The following is a 20,578-nucleotide window of genomic DNA, read 5'->3' on the forward strand; positions in this document are numbered from 1 at the left end:
AAAGATAAAGAAGAGATTGAGTCGTATTTCTCTAATATAAGTATAATATAACTTTAATGAAATAATAAAGTTATAAATTATAAATAATAGAGAGGGAAAATAGAAGTTTAACCATTTTGTTCCTTCCTTCGAACCGGTTCGAAGTATGGATGATTCATTGCTTCTTGAGGAGTTAAACGTTCCTGTAAAATTAATTGATAAGAATTATATAAGTGTAAAATACCTGATGATCGTAACGTAAAAGATTATCTAAAAAATCAATTGCTTCAGGAGAGATATACTTTTGATTTTCCTGTGTTATAAATTTCTGCCATGGTTTTCGGGGATATCTATTTTAGATAAATATAAATGATTATTTTAAATATGAGATATACTTTCCAAGAATATCATCGTATTGTGAATCTAATTCTATATCGTATTTATCTAGATATGCATAGAGTCTATCAGTTCCTAGAACCTTTGCAATTTTAACTAATTGATCGTAATTGTCTGATCTATTATAAAAATTAAATACTCTTTTTTATAAAAATATTTTTAAAACCCATGAAAAAATGGTTCTTTTCTAAATATCATAGATGCAAACATAGCGCCTAAACTCCACATGTCCAAACTATAATCATATTCTTGAAAATCAAGTAAAAGTTCTGGACCTTTAAAATATCTTGAGGCAACACGAACATTATATTCTGTTCCCGGATGATAAAATTCTGCAAGACCCCAATCAATTAAACGCAACTAAAAAAATTAATTCAATTCCCTTTTAAAAATTCATATATAACCTGTCTTTTTTCATGATCAATCATTACATTATGTGGTTTCACATCTCTATGCATAATACCTTTTGAGTGACAAAAATCAAGAGCCTAAAAAATACATAAATATTTATTATTTTACTCCTTCTTTTACTTTTAATAACTCAAATATATAATATCTAACATCATAATCTTGAAAACGAGGGTAAAGATTTCGAAAATCTGTATTATTCACATATTCAAATATCAATGATGGGGTTTTACTCTATTTATATCATTAATAAAAAAATACATTCTCCTACACTCTTCTTACCTGCGGATCACGTACTACATCTAATAATGCAATAACATTTGATCCTCCTGCTAAATTTTGCAAAATTTTAATTTCCCTTTTAATTTTCTTCTTCTTAACCGGCTTAAGAACTTTGATAATACATTTCTCATTGCTAACAACATTATAACCCTCAAAAACTTCTGAATATTTGCCTCGTCCAACCTTTTTCACAACCTAATATATATAAATTTCTCTTTTAAAAAAAATGTATACAAACTTCATAATTGTCTTGAACACTAATCATTTGAATATAATTAACACAAATATACTCAATATTTTTACCTACCCCCATTGAATCTGCAAATTGTCATAGTCCCAATATGATCTATATTTCTCATTATTCCTTCTTTCTATACCTTTCATTCTACCTTTGCATATTCTCATTGACATTTGCATATTGTCTTGCAATAGACATCCTTTAAATATCTTTTAAAACAAAAAAAAACTCCAATTTTATTATTTAACTATTCCTCTATATTATAACTTCTTTTTAACAATTTTTAATCATTTATAGACTATTATAGACTATTTCTTGCCGGTTTTTCCTTAAACTAGAGAGCAATATTAATTGCTTTGTTTAAGGATAATCCTTAATAAATAATAGAAAAATTATAGCTTTTAATAAGGCTTTTTTAAAAATTTGACCGATCGTTAAAAAAATAATAGAGAAGAGTCAATAATATAAGAGGAGAAGAGGGGAGATGAAGGGAATATAAAGAGAATATAAAGGGAATTATGTATGATCTTAATGTTCTTTGGCATGGAACAGGAGTTTCAGAGACGGAAATGAAAAGAATGATTGTATTTTTAGTAGAAGGTTAATAAGTTTTAATGGGGAATTTGAAAGGGAAAACTGAAGAATAAATAGTTGGATATCGTACTATTGCGTTGAATTATATGGTTTATGGAAAAATTGGGAAAAAAATGGTATGAAAAGAGAGAAAAAAGGAGAAAAATGGTTGAAAAATGGTTGAAAAATGAATAGATTAATCCAATTCGATCAGATGTAGTGGAATTAGAAAGATCGGTGCGTATTTTATCTAGAGTTACTGTTGTTCTTGAGGAGGGATCTCAAAATTATAATTTGGTGTGAATATTATAGAGAGAAGAAGGAGTTTTTTAATTAAAAATAGTATTCAGCAACCGATGGGTTTGATATTTTAGCGGTACGACCAATGAATGAGAAAATGTTTCAATATGCATGTACGTCAATGGATGTGGATATAATATCTCTTGATATGTCTCAGCGACTTACATTTCATATTAAACATTCAACGGTTAGTATTGCTATTGCACGAGGGATTAGACTTGAGATTTGTTATGGATCGAGTATATCAGATATTAATTGTCGAAAAAACCTGATTAGTAATGCATCAGCATTAATACGTGCAACACGTGGGAAGGGAATTATTATATCAAGTGAAGCATCGAATTTAATGTATTGTCGAAGTGGATATGATGTAATTAATCTTTCAACATTTTGGGGATTGAGTCAAGAAAAGGGAAGGGATGCTATAGGAAAAGAGGCGAAATATGTTATTATACATGGAGAAGCTAGAAAAAATGCATCTAAAGGAGTTATTAAATTAGTTGATGATAAAATTTTAAAAGAAAAACGTAATATTGAGGAAGAAATAGTACATGAAGCCAAAAAAAAAAAAAAGACGGATATGTAAATTGATTTTTTTAAAAAAAAAGCATTATAATAGTATATTCAAAAAATTATTGTTGATTTTTGAAATGATTTAATCATATGAAAACATCTAGATATTTACTTAATCATATTACTTAAAACATTAAGAAGACAGAATATTTATGAAAAATCATTAATATATATAAAATGGATATTATATTTTAAGGATTTCATTTAAATACATAGTTCGACCCTTTAAAAATCAATTTCAAAATAATTATTGGTTTAAAGTATATTTATTTTAATATTTTATATTAAAATGTTAAAAATATAAAATAAAATAGAACTTTTCCATGATTTAAGAATTTTTATTTATAAATTACTTCTATCAAATAATAACCATTATCATTAAATTCAAAAAATATATCTACGATATAGAAGATATTGAATGAATAGTATTTCCTATTTTAATTTTCACCTGGTTAACATGTAATTCATGTATAGACAATAACTTAGAATATTCATTATTTAATCGATTTATAATAGTTTTATATATTATCGTACGACTTAAACACCATGCAATAGATACATGGAATTTTGAATCCTAAAACAACAATTAGATTAAATATTAGATTAATATCCTTTGTTTTCCTCATAAAACGTTTGATAACCATATTTTTCTACAATTGAATCCACCATTCGTAGAATATTTTGTAACTTTTAAAAATTAACATAAATATTTATCATTTTATCAAAAAATATACAATTTCTTTTCCTGTTTCAATTATAAGAACAAGAAATGTTCTACTAGCATCTTCATTTTTAAAAATTGCTATATTTGAGAATTTAATATTAAAACTGTTAAAAAAACAAAGTTAAAACGATCTTAATAACATAAATTAAATTAAAAAAAATTCATACCTTTCAAACACAACTTTTTCTTTAATTGCTTCTTTAAATTCATTAATTATATCTGACCCTAACATAAGTGGTCTAGATAAACTAATATGCAACGGTAATGGCATTTCCAGATCATTTTCAACCAATGATTTAAATTCTATTCCCTCTATCATAAACGATTCTTGTATTTTTTTTAAAAGAATTTGCAACTTTTCATTAGGCATTACTTATATGTTTTAACATATAAAAATCATATTTTAAAAAAATATTACAATCAATATAAATATGACTCGGCCAGCTACCAGAAACATGCGGATATGTTCTTTTTCTACCTTCATGAAACTCTGGATCATTACCTTGCCTTGGTTTAACTAATTCATCTTAATATATATATATATATATATAACCCTTAATCTACCCTGATACAAATCTAAAAAAAAACTAGGCAATGGTTCTACATTTTTATGTGGATATTCACTGTTTTCTTCATCTTCTGAATCATAAGAGACAAGTTTTGTGTTTTCATGATTTTTCATAGTTTTTAGACCACTTTCTTTACGTACAGACTGGTTACCTTAGCAACTATTGCCATGACACCGTCCTCGTAGACAAGTAACCACAGTAACTAACCTCCAAAAAATATGGATTTTCAGATACGCCGATTAAAGGCAAAAACAACAAGAATTCATACTCAGGATGAGGACTCTGATGAGGTAGGAACACCTATTTCATCGTCATTTTCAGATATACAATTTGAACGAGAAAAATCCAATTTACAAGACTCGAATTCTAAATTTTATGAAAAAAAGGCAAGAAAAGAGTCTAAAAACCTCCGTTTAAGCTTTGGACTTGAGGGAAGAAATGAAATGAATGTTTCAGTAAAATCAGTCTAATTTTTATATAGGAAGATGAGCAAGATAAAGGGAATTTTGTAAAAAAAAAGAACCATCTTAGACAGGAATCCCGAGAAGAACAGGGAATCAAAGGGTCACCATTAATGTATTTTCTTTATATATATATATATTTATTTTTTTTGACAAAATAGTCATAAAGTTTTAGAATCTCATGAAAAAACATCAAAAGCGACTCCAAAATACAATTCAGATTATTTATCTAAACTTCGACTATCTACACCATCTACACCTAAAGAATTTTGTAATATACACAAGGAAAATGTTGATATTGATAATTTACATATAACGGAGAAAAATTCACAAGTTTCTGAAGAGATTCCAAAGATCTTAGATGAAGGGATTGTAAAAGCTTTAAAAGAAAGGCGTGCAGAGAAAAGAGAACAAAACAGATTAAACAATGTTTATATTCCTTTAGAGGATGATGAACAAATGATTTTGTATTCAAAATCGAATGAATCACGACTACAACGTGAGGATGATATATTTGATAATGATGGTATTGAAGGTAATTCATGAATTATGTAACAATACAAACTAAAAATTTACTAAAAGGGATAAGAGAATATGTAGATGACAAAATCATACTTTCTAAAGATCTAAAAAGAGCCCAAGATAAACAAAAATATATTGAAATGAAGAATTCTATTGAAAATATGTAAGTTTTAGATTTATTTCTTTATCATTATATTTATCATTCAAAAAAAGTCAAAACAGTGATATTAATGAAGACACTTCAGAAGAAGAATCATCTCAATGGGAACAAACTCAAATACGTAAAGGTGTATATGGATCGAAGCTTATAAACATGAATTTACCCCCCTCAAAAAAACATCAACCAATTCCTTTAGAAATACAAACATTTGAAAATTCAATAAATCGTTTAAAAACAATACTATCTTCCATGAAATCTGAAAAAGAACTCATGTTATCTCAAATTAAAACATTAATCTCTGAAAAAGATGACATTTCAAAAAAAGAAGCAATTATAAAAGAATCTCTTCAAAAAGCATCACAAGAATATTCTAATATTCAGCTAAAAATACCTAAAACTAATTCACCTCTTCGTGGTCTTGATTCAATCGCATCTTATTCAACTAAACAATCTCCTCTTTCTCAAACTATTCTCTAATATCTACACTATTTCTCAACTAAATACATATTTAAAACAATAATTTGGATACACTTTTATATATTTATTTAATTATTTTTTCATCACCTCTTAACCTAGATTTTTTGTCACATAGAAAAAGGTCTTAAAAATGTGGATAAACATAGCTTTTTTCGCTATTCTTAGAATGATAACCTTCTTTACTGCAGGTATTCAATATAAATCCTTTTTTTTTCAGAAAAAATAGCTAACTTTAACATAAGATGTTGCAGCAGATAAGAAAATTGGAATGGTTTATAAGATTTTACCACATGAATACTCAGAAACTCATTATTCACAATATTCAGAGTCTCTTACACCTGAAGAGGTTCTTTTTTTTGCTTTTAAAGCCTTAAAAATAAGTATTTTAGGCAAGACAAGTGTTAGCACATATGTTAGGTGTCTCAAGATTCCATAAACTTGGGTTCCAAGGACAATCAACAAAGATTTTAGATAAGAAAGAGATGTTAAATGAGGAGAATTTGTGGAAGGAGATGGAAAATCATATGATAATTACGTTAGCAGGTGTTATAGATTATAAGATGTTTTATAAACAACATCCTCTTTTTACAATTGAAAATTCGCCTAGTTCTGAAGCCTATAACTATTTAATTAAGCGGTTATTGGGCCAGTTTAATCAATTAACAGGTTTATCTCTAGAACATTTATATGGAAATATGTATGGAGGAGGGTTATTTTTAATACCTCCTATAATGGTAAATGAGAAAGAGTTTATGTTTTATTTATGTTATTAGGGAATACATGATCAAATTCAACATGCACCATCTTTAGAGATGTTTGAAAAAATTTTTGATAAAAAATATAGTGGTATTTTTGATTTACAATATAAAGAAGATCGTTGTTTTTTGTCAGAGATTCTTTCTCTTGATAGTTTTATAAGCGCATTATCAAATAGTTCAGAATTATCCACAAACAAATTAATATCGGCTCATTTATCTAGTTTGGAAGTTTTATATCATCAATATGGCATTTATTCAAAGCAATATACAGTTGCTTCTGAGGCTACTAGCTTTATTATTAATCAGATTTCTAAAAAGATGCCAAATACAACATTTATAGTTCTTTTGTTACCGCCTAAACCTATTATTAAGAATACTTTAATACGTCGTGCAGAAATTGAGAATGTATTTGGGGATGATCACACTGCACCATCTTTAAAGGAACTTAGAAATATTTATCCTCATTGTTTTAGTACTAAAGAAGATTGTGAAAAGCTGACAAATTATTGTTCAAATCATGGAAATTGTGAAAAATATTTGGGGCAAGAAGAATGCTATACCTGCCAATGCTTTCCAACATCTACAAATACTACAGGAAATGGGAAGAAGGTTTTCTATTGGTCTGGAAATTTATGTCAGAAAAGAGATATTAGTTTTGAGTTTCAAATGTTTTTTTGGGTACATTTCTTTATATAATTTTGAAATCAAATCTAATAAAATTATAGTCAACATTTTTTTTCATATTTGCAATTATATGGACAATCGTGCTTTTGTAAGTAAAAACATTACATTTTTTGAAATTAAAACCTTTTAGATATAATATTGGAAATGAAAAACTTGGGGTTATATTAACAAACATAAATACCGTTAAAAAAATATAATATCATATCGAGCATGTCTAAATCAGTTTTAAATGATAATACTTTGAGCATTTTTTTTCTATTTAATGGCATACATATTCTGTACATTTTATAAATTACATTTCTCCGCATTCTAATAAATTAAGTTTATAATACTATTTTATAAATATATCCATATATTACCCGTAATAACAATAGGGATTTTAGGCGTATTACTTGTTCCTGTTGTTGCTACATTTTCCATTTTTGTTAAAATTGTATATCCATAAATAACTCGTCCAAAAACACAATGTTTTCCATCAAGCCATGGTGCTGGCTTCGTAAGAATAAAAAATTGACATCCATTCGTATTAGGCCCCGAATTTGCCATTGATAATAATCCTGGTGCATCATGTTTATGGACTAAAAAATTGTAAATTTTATACATAAAATATATAAAAAAAATATTAATATCAACCAAATGACTCATCAGGAAATGTTTGTGACCCATAAATACATGTACTTCCTGTTCCATTGCCCTAAAAATAAAAAAACGTCATTTTATCCCCTGATTCCTAAAAAAAAAAAACAAACATATATAAAATCTCCTCCTTGAACCATAAAATCCTTTATTACTCTAATAATCCTAAGTAACGACCTCTTTTTCCTATAAAAAAAACAAAATTTTTACCGATGAAAAATTGACCCTTTATAGCCCTGTGGACGTCCATTTAACCCCTTTGTTTCACCTGTACAAAACTGTCTAGCTCTCTAATTATAAAAAACATTAAGAAACACTCCTTTAAACCTAAAATTCTCTGCTGTTCTATTTCCCCAAATATTAACCTTTTTTTAATCTGGAAAAAACATACTTTGGAAGTGTAGTAGAAAATAATTCAAATTTAATACGTCCTTGAGGTTGATTCCCAATAGAAATATCAAAAAATACTATAGGATTGCGTGGATCTATGTCTGTTGGTGCCTGCATTTTTTTTTATGTAGTTGACTTAGTAAAAATCACGATATTAAGGTTGCCGCAGTAACCAATTAAAAAATCTTGAACGACCTTTTTTTAAGAGAATTATATAAGAGTTAACCTGAAAGAATTAGATAAAACCGATATATAGACGTTATTTGGAGCGTTTTATTTTATATGTGCCTTTTTTTCCGGAGTTTCTAGGTTGAAATTTAAGACTTTTAAGGAAAAAAAAGAAATCGTTTTATATGTTTTGACAAAAAGGCGTGTTTAATGTGCAATTCAGCCGTTATAGAAGATTAACAGATAAATTAAGAGATCTAGAATTATATAGAAAGATTTTTTTCGGCCGGAAAAGATGTTTTTTTTAAAAAAAAAGCAATCAAGGAAGTCACCATCATTAAGATCAGAAGAACCTTTGCTTAAAATAAAGCCATTACCAGATAAAAATGATTTTTGGAAGCAATCGTATAAAAGTTATGAAGACAGTATGAAAATGTTGATGTTTGAGTCGGAACAAGAGCCTTGGCAGCTTTCTCAAAATTATTATTCAACATATGCACCTATAGATACAAGAGGATATATAATTTCGGATCCAGATAGAAGTAATCCAACGAGAAGTAGAACAGAACGACCTCTTCAGACAATTATGGGGTTTGAAGAAGCTATTTATAGAAATAAATTTGGTATAATTGTTTTCGAGTTATAACATTTCTAATGTTTAAAAAAAGGAGACCAAAGAACTAACAGTATGACAAGTCAAAGCAGTTATATGTATCCAATGTATATAATCCAATTTATTTTTGAGTGATTTATGATTATATAGGATGAAATACGAATGTTCTGGAGCCAGTACATATGCACCAACTCTTGCATCTAAATCCTATGATGAATCATATGACCAAGAGTCAGAATATAAGTGTTCCACGTTTAATAATTCAAGTAATTTATCTGGACAATGCAGCAGTAATGATAGGCTAGCTTTTTCTATTATAGTTAAAGATTAGTTAGCTAATATCTATAGATATTCTCAATATCCGGATAATTCAGACGAATTTTATTCAAGCACGTCAAGCTCGAATCATACATATGGTTGTGACAATAGCTCGGAAAACAATTATCATGCAAGTATTAAATATAATCCATCGCCATTGGCGCGTTTTCCTAGACATCAACAGAACAGATATAGAAGCCTGTATGAGGAATATGATCAGAGTCAATATGGAGATCTTCGTTTAACAATAACAGATAGTCCAACGGATATTAAAGCCTATAGGTCTCCTAGTAATGAAATCCAAAGATTCCTTTTATCAAAAGCTAATCCAAAATCAAACAAATAATATTTAAAATATTTTTTAGATCAATAGTTATAAAGCACTATTTTTTATGATAATATTAGTATTTATATAATTTTTAAATTAGTTACTATTTATTAAATATGTCAGCAGCTTTTTTGATAGAGTGAATTTGTTGATATAGGTTGTTATTTCTTTATTATTTCAATTAGTCCCACAAAGAATGCAAGTAAATTCCTTTCTTTTCTGAATATTATAAAAACAATTTTCATGATAATTATGACCACATATAAATACGATAACATTTGGAAATACTCCATTTTCAATAAATAAATCATTATATTTCAATAAATCACTGGAATCCTGTTTTATATGCATTTTTCCCTTTTCTATTATCTTTTTTTCTTCAAAAGATGAAATAAAATTATCACCTTTTTTAATTAAAGAGTAAGAACTTTTTTGTTTCACATCCAATGCTTCTTCTTGTTTCTCTTTTTCCTCTAAAGAATGCAAGAGGCTAATTGTATCTTCAGGATTCCATATGTCTTTTTCACATATTCCACAATTATTAAATTGAACTTTACATCCTTTTTTTCTAATTTGTTTTTCATATTTCACAAGTTTAAAGAAATCTTTGTCCAAAATTCTATTAACAATAGTAAGTAATCTTTTGTCATATTTATAATTTTTAAAAATATTTATCAATAATTCCTTAAATTCCAGTATGGGTAAAGATAAAGAAGTTATAATTTCAAAAAATTGCTCCAAAACATAAGGAAATATAGTCGAATGAGAACTAGATAATGATGTTAAATTATATAAAGAGATAAATATATTTTGTATTGAATTTTGCATGAATGTTTCAATTTTTTTTGAAATATTAGATATTTCCAATATAGAGTCATTCCTAGTTAGATCAGATGATATATTTTCTGACGACATTTTTAAAAACTGAGTAGAAAGTTTCGTTAACATAATTTGTGATATTTTAATTATAACTTCTAAAAGTTTAATCCATTGAAACTTACTATTTAATAACGATAAATCAAATGGATTAAGAGAGTCTTGAAAACTTTCATCCTTTTTAGAATTTATTTCAAGAAAATATTGTTCGCAAAGATGTATTCCAGTAATAATATTTTTTTCAACATTCTCAAGCTGTTTTTTAATATGATTAAAATTCAACCCATTTGTTTCATTTACATAAATTTCAAATTTTAAAGACATGTCTATTTCCAGCATAGATTCTGCAATATATTCTAAAATTTTTTCGAATGCTATAATATTTTTCCCTTCCAAAGATAATAGATAGACTATAGAATCAATTACCCTGTAATTTTCTAATATTAATAAAACATTATCAATGTCTATATCATTAATATTTAAACTTTTTATATAATCTGTTACTTTTTCAATTTCAAAACTGCAAAGAAAATTAATAAATAATTCTACTATATCTTTAGTTATCCATAATTTACTATTATTCTGATCATTTAAAGCAATATTGTCATCTTTAGAAAAAACATTTTCCTTATTAATCAAAAATTCTGAAGAATTTAATATGTATTTTAAATAATTGTACTGCATAATTGGATTTTTCAACTTTTTAAGAATTTTAATATGCAATTCCGATAAATACTTGTCTACGATTAGAGAAAATCTGGTAACATCTATAAAACATATTTCTTCACTATATTCAACAATAATTTTATGAATTTTTAACATCTTTTTGTTTTTTGATTGATTTTGCAACTGAAAAAGTTCTTCAATGCATTGAAATAATTCATTTGGCTCATTTTTATCTTCTATATGAATTTTGAGCAGTTTCAAAAACATTTTTTCCTGTTTATAAATAAATTTTAATACTTTATAAAATCCAACTTTTTCATATAAATTAATTAAATAATCAATATCATTAGGCCTATAAAACGATAAAATATGATTAATTGATGACTGACATTGATCTGAAACGTCTTGATTAGAATTTTTAGCAAGTTTAATAAGAATTTCTTCAAGAACAGAACCTGAGAGAAGTATAAATTGTCGATACTTTGAAATAGAAGTAGCGATAAAAATATAAAGATAAATAATACTTTGAGAATATGTTTCTTCCTGCATTACTTCTAAAAGAATATCAATAATTAGTTGCCTGGTAATTTTTATTTCTGAAAAGTTTAAAAACTCTGAATTATTATCAATTTCATTTAAAAAATTATCTTCAAAAACATCATCTAAGAGTGATAAAAAAGCTTGAGCATTATAATTCAAAATAAGTCGTAAGTAAGGAAATGTAGGCTCTTGAGAATCATCTGTATTTAATTTAATTAAGATCCCATTATTTTTTGGCCATATAATATTTGTTCCAGAAAAAACAAACCAATAAATAGATGATTTAGCAAGGAATGAAGCATTTTTGTCCATATCCAATCCAATAGGATAAATGCGCCCAAGTAATGAATGTGACAAATATAAAAAAAGCTCATTAATCTGAGAATTTAAAACATCCATATCTTCAAAAAATAAATTATTTTTTTGTTCTTGATTTACTTGAATGCTCTTATTTCTTAAAAAAACAATTAAACCTAAAAAATGTATAATAGGCGTTATAAAATCATTAAAAGCCTGAGTCCAGATATATATTAAAATGTCGTATAACTCTTCTTTATGACAAATCTTTAAAGTTTCTTCAATATCAAGAGAAATGAAATCAACTTTAAATATAATCTCTTTAAGACGCGAATATAACTTTTCCCTTAATAAAGACGCCATAATATCTTTCATAACAGTAGGATGTATGATTTTAAGCTTCGATATCAAAATAAATGTTTCTAAAGATTCCAAAAATATTTCACAGTTTTTTGTTTTCTTAAATCTACCATATATATCATTAAAGAGGAAATCAGTCATTTTCATATTTATGCATGCTTCAATGCATAGAGATGCTAATCTTTTTTTAATTTGCCTATTTGAAATTATATCATTTTTTGAATTGCAAGAATTTTCATCTAATATAATCTCCAAAGAAGTATCAATTGTTTTTAATAGTTTTTCTTGGAGCAAATTGTGACGTGAGTCATCATTTAATGGAAGCCCAAGAATTATTTTATCACAATTTCCTTTATAGTATAAATTCATTAGAGAAATAGCTTTTATAAAGTCTTTTGAACCAATAACTAAAGACAATTTATGTTCCCAATTCGGTAAAATACCTACAAAAACGCCATCCTTACACTGCAAAATATATTAGCTGATATCTATTATAAAGTTTAATTAAACCAATAAAAAAAATTTCTTTTTAAATATAAAAAAACTCTGACAAAACACAGTAGAAATCATTACATTTCCCTCAGAAGACTTATTAGCCATTATATCTTGAATTAATTCATCGCTAAATGGATCCATAATTAACACACTTTTGGATGAAATATTACAGGAGAAAAAAGATTCCATAGTTTCCACATTTATTATGATAATTTTTTGAGATTTTAATAAAATAACTAATACCTAGTCATATTGAGCATATATTGTATAACTAATATATTTATTTACTGTCATGTTAAACCATTGTGTAGCAAGAACAGGCTCTCTTTCTTTCCATTCAGATATTGTCTTAAATGATAATGGCAAAATATCTTTAGAATTTCTACGTTCGGATGCTTTCTGCGTTATTTCAAGAACAAACAAATAATTTTCTCGTGAACATAACAATCTGATCTTATTTTTATTTATATCAGTATTTTCAATATCATTTTTCTTAAATTTTTCAGATGAAAACCAGCTTAATGTTCCCAATAGATATTCACTTATTTCCAGAGATTTAGGCTTTCTCATTTTGAATTGAGTTTTAACAACAGGAGTCGTAGAAATAATAGATAACTAAAATTTAAATAAACATCTATAAAAAAAAAGAAGTTATACTTTATGTGATGTAAGTATTGCTATTAAATTTATTGAATCTGATAACTTTTTAGAATTCTTCATTGATAACGATGTAAGTGCTAATATAATATCTGATTCCTTTGAAGATGAAGAAGTTGTTAAATAATGACCAGAAAGACGAATAGAAAGAAGAGAATTTGAAATAATAGTTCTGTTTAGAATATGATAGAAAGTCATTCCATAAATATCTGAAGACACAATAGAATAATAAGAGTTCACAAACGCAATATGACATATTTTTGAATTATTTAAGTGACCATTGCTATGAATATCTTGAAAATTATCAGAAACTATAGGAGATATAGTTACAACAGGATTGGTCGGTACTCTGAGATCCCAAACAAAAATATATCCTTTAGAATGCCCTGAACAAACAAACATGCAATCATCAGATATTGATATGCATGTTGTCGATCCTGAATCCATGGCTATAATATAATTATAATGCTATAATAAAAGAAATTCAGTCTACCTTTTGTTCCTATTCCAATAATATGCCTAAGGATTTGACGATAATCAAATATTAGTATAAGCCCTTCAGAAGTTCCTATTGCAATAATATCTGATATCTAATACTATTAAAATACAAAGTAAATATCAATATATTATAAATTCATACAGATATAGAGACAGGTGAACCAAATTTTTCTTTTGCAAATTCTGTTGAAATTTGTGAATTAATTTCTTTTAATTTACTCCAACATATAGCATCTTCAAAATTAAAAGATCTTTCTCCATACTTAGAATCCTCAAATCCTGTTGATATCAAAGAATCCTGTGAATAATTAAAGCAAGCAGAATTAATTGAAGATAATGATATCAAAGATTGTGTTCTGGAATGTTTAAATGAATTTGCATCATCTTTTAATGAAAAAGAGGAATACGAGGCAGATTTTTTCAAAAAGGTCTCTGATTTGTTCTTCAAATTACTAATAAAAGATAGTTGTCTTTTTTCTGCGCTCTAAACATCGTTATTCCTTATTTTTTAAAAAAACACTTATTTTCACTACCAAAAAAAATAAATTTTCCACATTTTCACTACCATTATAACCCCCCTTGTTTTCTTTTTCATATTTACTCAAAAAAGGCGCTTCTTCCTGAAATAATGACGTCAATTGTTTATAATTATCTTTTTTTTTATTTCCTCCAATAATTTCTGAAAAAAATGATTTTTTTTCGAAAAAATTTAACCCATTTTCATAAATTCTATCTTCTAACTCTAGTTTTATACCATTATCTTCATTATTTTCCCTATTTTTCTGCAATTTTTGATCCTTTTTCTTCTCCATCAAACTCAAAAAAACATTGGTATTTCTTGATTTTTTCTATGATTTATCTCCAATCAATTTCCATACAAGTATTTCTATTAAATATCTATTTTTTTATGTCTTTTATAGACCTTTTTCCTTAATATTTCCTATTTATTAATCTATCACTTTTTTACGAGGTTCTGGACGTTGGCATCTGAGGCTGTCACGGGGGATAAGCCAACCTCAAAAAATATAAGGAGCTATGCCAGCCTCTGATATAGCTCCAACACCTAAGAATAACCTTAAAAACGATAATATAAGGAGTTCTCTATATAAAAACGAAGAATCAGATGATTTGGCTGAGGAAGTTTCAAAAGAACAAGTGAAAAAGTCTTGTCGTATTATTGGACCTTTTATACCAGAAGATTTTCTAGAAAAAAAGGGTTATAAAGATGAAAATGAGAATGAGAATGAGGAAGATATAAGTTTTCCTGAAAAAACGGGGAAAATAGAGCGAATAATGGGCTCAGAAAGGGTAGAAAGTGATGAAGATGAAATTGGACCATCTATTTCGGATTTCTTGAATATTTCAGTAATTAAGGATATTTCATATGTTATATAATAATTGTTTTTCAAGAATGTTAAAGAAGACAAAAGAAAAAGGGCTATAGAATTTGAAAAAATTGAAGAAAAAAGATTAAATGAAATCCGTGAGACAAATAATATTAAAACGAATGAAAAAAAGAGGGATGATTGGATGATTGTTCCTCCAGATGCATCTCATTTGAATATTGGAGCAGGTGTTAAGGCACGAACATTTAATACAGGAAAAAGTGCTCGATTAGGTGATTTTGGTGTTCAAGATATGAATTTATGGACCGAATCTTATGAAGAAAAACAAAAACGCTTAAAACAGGAAGCGATTGGGGCAAAGACACCCTCATATCAAGCTAATTTGGAAAAAGAAGCTTCTAATGCAATACTTGATACGAAAAAACAAAAAACTTGTGTAAGTTATTAATATTATATTTTAGTTTTTTTATTTCAAAGCTTATACGCTTTAGTTTGAAAATAAACGCCCTTCCTTGTATGATATGCATGTTAAGACAAATAAAAAAATGATTGATGATCCTTCAAAACGAATGTTTGATCGTGAAAAGGACGTTCTTAATGAAAATTATATGAATTTTGAGAAAAGACAAAAATTAATGAATTTCGCAAAAGATTTATCTCGTTTTTCATCGGGGTCATATCTCTAATCATCGTTCCTATTACTTAAATTAATTTTAGATGAAAAATAACTCCAAAAGATTTTAATAATTTATTTTTAATACATAAACTAAAATGTTTATTATAGGGTATCTCTAACACTTCAAATTAATAATAAAAAATCAAAAAAAAAGCAATTTTAAAATACCTTTTGATACAATCTTAAACTATCTTTTAAATCTATATGTTTTTTCCTTTAAATTATTCATAGATAATTTAGAATTGATGTATTTTTATATCATTTGAAATACTTGGCCAATAAAAAATATAACATCTTTTTTTATACTAACCTTCCTTCCATAAATTCTATTTCTTTTAAAAAACATCCATTCATATTATATCTATATTCATTGTCATTTCCTCTTGATCTGAGATCTCTTCACTCCTCATTTTATCTTTATATACAACTTCACTCTCCCGATGCACACATTTTTTTTGCTCCAAATTATATCCATAAATACAGCATTGAGGACATTGATAAACTACAAGATCTCCTGTTCTTTCTTGAGGTTCTGATATATATTTTTGAATTTTTACAATTTTTTCACATATACCCTTCAAAAATGAAATTTCTGGCTTTATCTCTATTTCCTTCTCCTCTTTGTCTACAAAGTCTTCAATGCTCTCTATAACTGTTGTATGTGCATCTTTTTCATAATAACTTTCGCTTTTCATATCTACATCTTTACTAAATTCTAAAAACAAATTACTACATAAATAATATTAAACAAACAAGGTATAATATAATTATACCTTGTTTGTGTATATGTTCATTCAATGTTAATTCTGAAAAGGTCTCGAGCAGCCTTTTTTTACGGTTCTCGATCAGCCCATCTACAAGCTTATCATCTCTTTTGCGTTTGTTAAAGGCAGATGATTCAAAACTCATTGATTATCATATATTTATTCGTGTTTATCTCTTGAATAGGGTTTTAATCATTCTAAATAATAGCTATTTTGCTTAGACGTAGGTTTTTAAAATTTTGTTTGGATCAGCGGGGACCTTTAAGAGATAGAGGGTTAAAGATATACAAGAAAAAGATGGATACATGTATAAAATGGCCGAGCAAGAAGGTATAATTGGTCTTGGATGTGTATGATATTGAGAACGGGCAGATTCGTGGGACATTTATTTCATATTTTGAAGAAAGAGGCCATACATTTGTTCCAAGTTCATCAGTAGTTCCATATAATGATCCTACGCTTCTTTTTACTAATGCGGGGATGAATCAGTATAAATCTATTTTTCTAGGCACGGTGGATTTATATAGTCCTCTTGGAAAGTTAAGAAGAGCGGTTAATTCTCAAAAGGTGAATTTTTTATGATAGAAGAGGGATTTTAACTATTATAAAAGGTTATTAGAGCAGGAGGGAAACATAATGGTAATATTTTTATGTATTTTTATGTATTTTTTTAAAAAATAATTTAGATCTTGAAGATGTTGGAAAAGATGTAAGTATATGTTATTGTGAAATAATTTAATAATTTAATATTATTTGAGAGTTATCATCATACATTTTTTGAGATGCTGGGTAGGTTGTTTTAGAGTGATATTATAAGGGTTAATTATACAAGGAAATTGGTCTTTTGGTGATTATTTTAAAAAAGAGGCGATTTCATATTCATGGGATTTATTAACAAGGGTATATGGATTACCTATTGATCAATTATATGTTACATATTTTGAGGGGGATGAGGAAAATGGGATACTTCCTGATATAGAAACAAGAGACCTGTGGATATCTATAGGTGTTAATGAAAATCATGTTATACCTGGCTCAAAGAAGGATAATTTTTGGGGTATGTAAAGGCTATTTATTTAATACGAATGTTCTTATAAAAATATAAAGAAATGGGTGATACAGGACCATGTGGACCATGTACAGAAATTCATTATGATAGAATTGGGAAAAGAAATGCAGCTAGTCTTGTTAATAAAGATGATTTTAATGTAATAGAGATATGGAATAATGTTTTTATTCAGTATAATCGTGAAAAAGATGGAAAATTAAGCCCATTACCTAGTAAACATGTAGATACGGGTATGGGCTTTGAACGACTTGTATCAATTCTTCAAAATAAGTCATCAAATTATGATACTGATATATTTTCTCCTTTGCTTCAAAGAGTACATGAAATTACTGGAGTAAGACCTTATCAGGGAAAATTTGGAGCGGAAGATATTGATGGTATTGATACAGCATATCGTGTTATTGTAGATCATGTAAGGACTTTGACATTTTCTATATCTGATGGATGTGTTCCAAGTAATGATGGAAGGGGCTATGTTATAAGAAGGATTTTAAGGCGTGGTGCTAGATATGTTTGGAAAAAATTTAATTATCCTATTGGAGATTTTTTTTCTTCACTTGCTCCTACATTAATCACTCAAATGGTAAATAATATTGAATAAGACTATAAAATTTAATGGGCAATTAGGTAGATGCATTTCCTGAGTTGGAAAAAGCCCGTGATACATTAAAAAATATTTTGGATGCAGAAGAAATGTCTTTTTCAAAAACTCTTGAACGAGGAGAAAAAATACTAGATAAATATCTTCAGAATACTATGGAAAAGGGCGTGAAAGTTTTATCTGGAACAGATGTTTGGAGTTTATATGAAACATATGGCTTTCCTGTTGATTTAATAAATTTAATAGCAGAAGAAAGAGGCATGGAAATTGATCAAAAAGGTTTTAAAGATGCAGAAACTAGATCGAAAGAAATTAGTCGAAAATCTTATAATAACAATCTTCAAAAATTGAAAACTTTAGAGATGACTCTTGATAATTTTACTAAACTTCGAAATATGAACATTATGTATACTGACGATTCTTATAAATATAGTTCGATTTTGTCTTTATATCATCTATACTAATAAGATTTAGATTATGGGACTATTGATTCGAATATTAAAGCTATTTTTTATGATAAATTATTTAAGAATTCTACAAAAGATATTAAACAAGGAGAACGAATGATCATTATTTTAGATAAAACTAATTTTTATGGTGAAGAAGGGGGTCAAGAAGGTGATATCGGTAAATTAATTCTTGAAGGAAAAGCAGAATTTTTCGTTGAAGATACTCAATTAAATGCTGGATATGTTTTACATATAGGATATATGAATTATGGTGATTTTGAATTAGGAGATAAAATAATTTGTGAATATGAAGATCTTGAAAGAAGAAAATTTCTAAGAAACAATCATAGTGCAACTCATATACTTAATTTTTCTTTAAAAAAAATTCTGGGGGATACTGTTTATCAAAAGGGATCTTTAGTTGCAGCAGAAAAATTGCGATTTGATTTTTCATATAATTCTAAAATCTCTATGTCTGATTTAGAAAAAATTGAAGATATGTGTAATAGCTTTATATTAGGGGATTATTCACTTTATTACAAAGAAATTGATCTTAATTTAGCTAAAAAAATACAAGGAATCCGTACTTTGTCTGGAGAAGCATATCCTGATCCTGTTCGTGTTGTATCTATTGGTGTAGATTTAAATGAAGTTATGAAATCACCTATTTTGCCAAAGTGGATGGATTATAGTATTGAACTTTGTGGCGGTACTCATGTAAATAAAACATCAGATATTAAAAATTTTGTCATTGTTGATGAAAGTGGTATTTCAAAAGGAATTAGAAGAATTGTTGCTTTAACAAGCCATCAGGCAGATTTGGTAAGATTCAGTTTTAATATTAACTATAAATTGATTATAATAGGCATTAAGACTTGCAGACGAATTCTCAGAAAGGTTAACTTTTTTAGAATCATTGCCTTTTTGTTTTGAAAAAATACAACGTTCTAAGTCTATGGCAGCAGAATTAGATTCTATTGTAATATCTGCGATACAAAAGTTTAAATTTCGTGAAGCTTTATTAAAAATTCAAAAGGATATTCTAGAATCTGAAAAAATCAAAAAGAAAGAAGATGAAAAAAAAGTAATTAATCTTATAAAAACATATTTTTCAGAAAATCCTGATAAATCATATTTTATCATTAATATTCCTGATATATCTGCAAACATGAAAGTTTTATCAAATGCTATTAATTATATTAAAGCAAATGAAAAAGATAAAAGCGTTTATTTATTTGCAGTAGATCAAAGTCAAACAGGAAATGTTGCTCACATGTGTTATGTTTCAAAGGTATTTTCTATGTTTTTGGAGAATAATATTTAACATTATAGTCTGCTCATGCAAATGCTAATGGTCAAGAATGGGCTAATATAGTTAGTACAATACTTGGTGGTAAAAGTGGTGGTAAAGAAGATAGTGCACAAGGTAAAATGATTGACAATTAATACATATTTATTGATTTGTTAAGGAATAGGAACTAATATTGAAAAAATCGATGATGCTATAGCGGCAGCTGCTACTTACATTAATGAAAGGCTACATATTTAAAAATGTATTCATCTTTTCTAATAACACGATTGTATTGTTTTAAGAGCTTAAAAATACTTTAATTTTAATTAAAATTTATTATTTTATCAAATCTTAAACTACAAACAATTGTATATAAATCGATCCTACTACATATATAAAATCCAAAAAGCATGCAAATCATCTAAAATCAGAATAA

At 27.1% G+C, this 20,578-nt stretch overlaps 11 protein-coding genes across 11 annotated transcripts; 6 read left to right on the forward strand and 5 right to left on the reverse strand.

Annotated features, from left to right (window-relative positions):
- Positions 1-65: 65 nt before the first annotated feature.
- Positions 66-1,546, reverse strand: T552_00435 (casein kinase II subunit alpha). Its single transcript, XM_018369050.1, has 10 exons — positions 1,455-1,546; positions 1,373-1,411; positions 1,304-1,322; positions 1,066-1,260; positions 907-1,017; positions 780-863; positions 542-735; positions 375-494; positions 224-329; positions 66-182 (listed from the first exon to the last, which is right to left on the reverse strand). Exons 1-10 carry the CDS (start codon positions 1,499-1,501, stop codon positions 108-110), a joined length of 990 nt encoding a protein of 329 aa, XP_018227319.1. The 5' UTR covers positions 1,502-1,546; the 3' UTR covers positions 66-107.
- A 229-nt stretch (positions 1,547-1,775) lies between these two features.
- On the forward strand, positions 1,776-2,805 carry T552_00436 (hypothetical protein). The gene is made up of 4 exons (XM_018369051.1): positions 1,776-1,903; positions 1,955-2,013; positions 2,072-2,173; positions 2,220-2,805. The coding sequence occupies exons 1-4, from the start codon at positions 1,822-1,824 to the stop codon at positions 2,760-2,762; spliced, it is 786 nt and encodes a 261-aa protein (XP_018227320.1). The 5' UTR covers positions 1,776-1,821; the 3' UTR covers positions 2,763-2,805.
- Positions 2,806-3,324: 519 nt separating this feature from the next.
- T552_00437 (hypothetical protein) lies at positions 3,325-4,155 on the reverse strand (the record flags this gene model as incomplete). The annotated part of the gene is made up of 5 exons (XM_018369052.1): positions 3,325-3,436; positions 3,484-3,577; positions 3,641-3,845; positions 3,892-3,990; positions 4,038-4,155. The coding sequence occupies 5 exons, from the start codon at positions 4,153-4,155 to the stop codon at positions 3,353-3,355; spliced, it is 600 nt and encodes a 199-aa protein (XP_018227321.1). The 3' UTR covers positions 3,325-3,352.
- Positions 4,156-4,260: 105 nt separating this feature from the next.
- Positions 4,261-5,662, forward strand: T552_00438 (hypothetical protein; the record flags this gene model as incomplete). Its single annotated transcript, XM_018369053.1, has 5 exons — positions 4,261-4,497; positions 4,524-4,618; positions 4,665-5,038; positions 5,086-5,188; positions 5,239-5,662. 5 exons carry the CDS (start codon positions 4,261-4,263, stop codon positions 5,660-5,662), a joined length of 1,233 nt encoding a protein of 410 aa, XP_018227322.1.
- A 130-nt stretch (positions 5,663-5,792) lies between these two features.
- On the forward strand, positions 5,793-7,116 carry T552_00439 (hypothetical protein; the record flags this gene model as incomplete). Its single annotated transcript, XM_018369054.1, has 4 exons — positions 5,793-5,850; positions 5,905-6,008; positions 6,052-6,396; positions 6,436-7,116. 4 exons carry the CDS (start codon positions 5,793-5,795, stop codon positions 7,114-7,116), a joined length of 1,188 nt encoding a protein of 395 aa, XP_018227323.1.
- Positions 7,117-7,350: 234 nt separating this feature from the next.
- On the reverse strand, positions 7,351-8,293 carry T552_00440 (hypothetical protein). Its single transcript, XM_018369055.1, has 7 exons — positions 8,132-8,293; positions 8,068-8,085; positions 7,951-8,022; positions 7,854-7,896; positions 7,738-7,798; positions 7,464-7,682; positions 7,351-7,413 (listed from the first exon to the last, which is right to left on the reverse strand). The coding sequence occupies exons 1-7, from the start codon at positions 8,245-8,247 to the stop codon at positions 7,397-7,399; spliced, it is 546 nt and encodes a 181-aa protein (XP_018227324.1). The 5' UTR covers positions 8,248-8,293; the 3' UTR covers positions 7,351-7,396.
- A 254-nt stretch (positions 8,294-8,547) lies between these two features.
- Positions 8,548-9,621, forward strand: T552_00441 (hypothetical protein). Its single transcript, XM_018369056.1, has 4 exons — positions 8,548-8,921; positions 8,967-9,018; positions 9,062-9,211; positions 9,260-9,621. The coding sequence occupies exons 1-4, from the start codon at positions 8,594-8,596 to the stop codon at positions 9,573-9,575; spliced, it is 846 nt and encodes a 281-aa protein (XP_018227325.1). The 5' UTR covers positions 8,548-8,593; the 3' UTR covers positions 9,576-9,621.
- A 67-nt stretch (positions 9,622-9,688) lies between these two features.
- Positions 9,689-14,804, reverse strand: T552_00442 (hypothetical protein). Its single transcript, XM_018369057.1, has 7 exons — positions 14,480-14,804; positions 14,089-14,430; positions 13,942-14,038; positions 13,449-13,897; positions 13,080-13,406; positions 12,807-13,034; positions 9,689-12,761 (listed from the first exon to the last, which is right to left on the reverse strand). Exons 1-7 carry the CDS (start codon positions 14,756-14,758, stop codon positions 9,735-9,737), a joined length of 4,749 nt encoding a protein of 1,582 aa, XP_018227326.1. The 5' UTR covers positions 14,759-14,804; the 3' UTR covers positions 9,689-9,734.
- Positions 14,805-14,935: 131 nt separating this feature from the next.
- Positions 14,936-16,024, forward strand: T552_00443 (hypothetical protein). Its single transcript, XM_018369058.1, has 3 exons — positions 14,936-15,311; positions 15,357-15,728; positions 15,784-16,024. The coding sequence occupies exons 1-3, from the start codon at positions 14,982-14,984 to the stop codon at positions 15,976-15,978; spliced, it is 897 nt and encodes a 298-aa protein (XP_018227327.1). The 5' UTR covers positions 14,936-14,981; the 3' UTR covers positions 15,979-16,024.
- Positions 16,025-16,277: 253 nt separating this feature from the next.
- Positions 16,278-16,922, reverse strand: T552_00444 (hypothetical protein). The gene is made up of 2 exons (XM_018369059.1): positions 16,742-16,922; positions 16,278-16,683 (listed from the first exon to the last, which is right to left on the reverse strand). Exons 1-2 carry the CDS (start codon positions 16,875-16,877, stop codon positions 16,319-16,321), a joined length of 501 nt encoding a protein of 166 aa, XP_018227328.1. The 5' UTR covers positions 16,878-16,922; the 3' UTR covers positions 16,278-16,318.
- A 61-nt stretch (positions 16,923-16,983) lies between these two features.
- Positions 16,984-20,446, forward strand: T552_00445 (alanine-tRNA ligase). Its single transcript, XM_018369060.1, has 12 exons — positions 16,984-17,062; positions 17,105-17,299; positions 17,344-17,371; positions 17,419-17,441; positions 17,491-17,521; positions 17,565-17,789; positions 17,840-18,384; positions 18,429-18,834; positions 18,877-19,673; positions 19,717-20,142; positions 20,184-20,277; positions 20,321-20,446. The coding sequence occupies exons 1-12, from the start codon at positions 17,030-17,032 to the stop codon at positions 20,398-20,400; spliced, it is 2,883 nt and encodes a 960-aa protein (XP_018227329.1). The 5' UTR covers positions 16,984-17,029; the 3' UTR covers positions 20,401-20,446.
- The last annotated feature ends 132 nt before the right edge of the window (positions 20,447-20,578 follow it).

This window comes from Pneumocystis carinii (assembly GCF_001477545.1).
Source record: "Pneumocystis carinii B80 chromosome Unknown supercont1.2, whole genome shotgun sequence".
NCBI lineage: Eukaryota > Fungi > Ascomycota > Pneumocystomycetes > Pneumocystales > Pneumocystaceae > Pneumocystis > Pneumocystis carinii.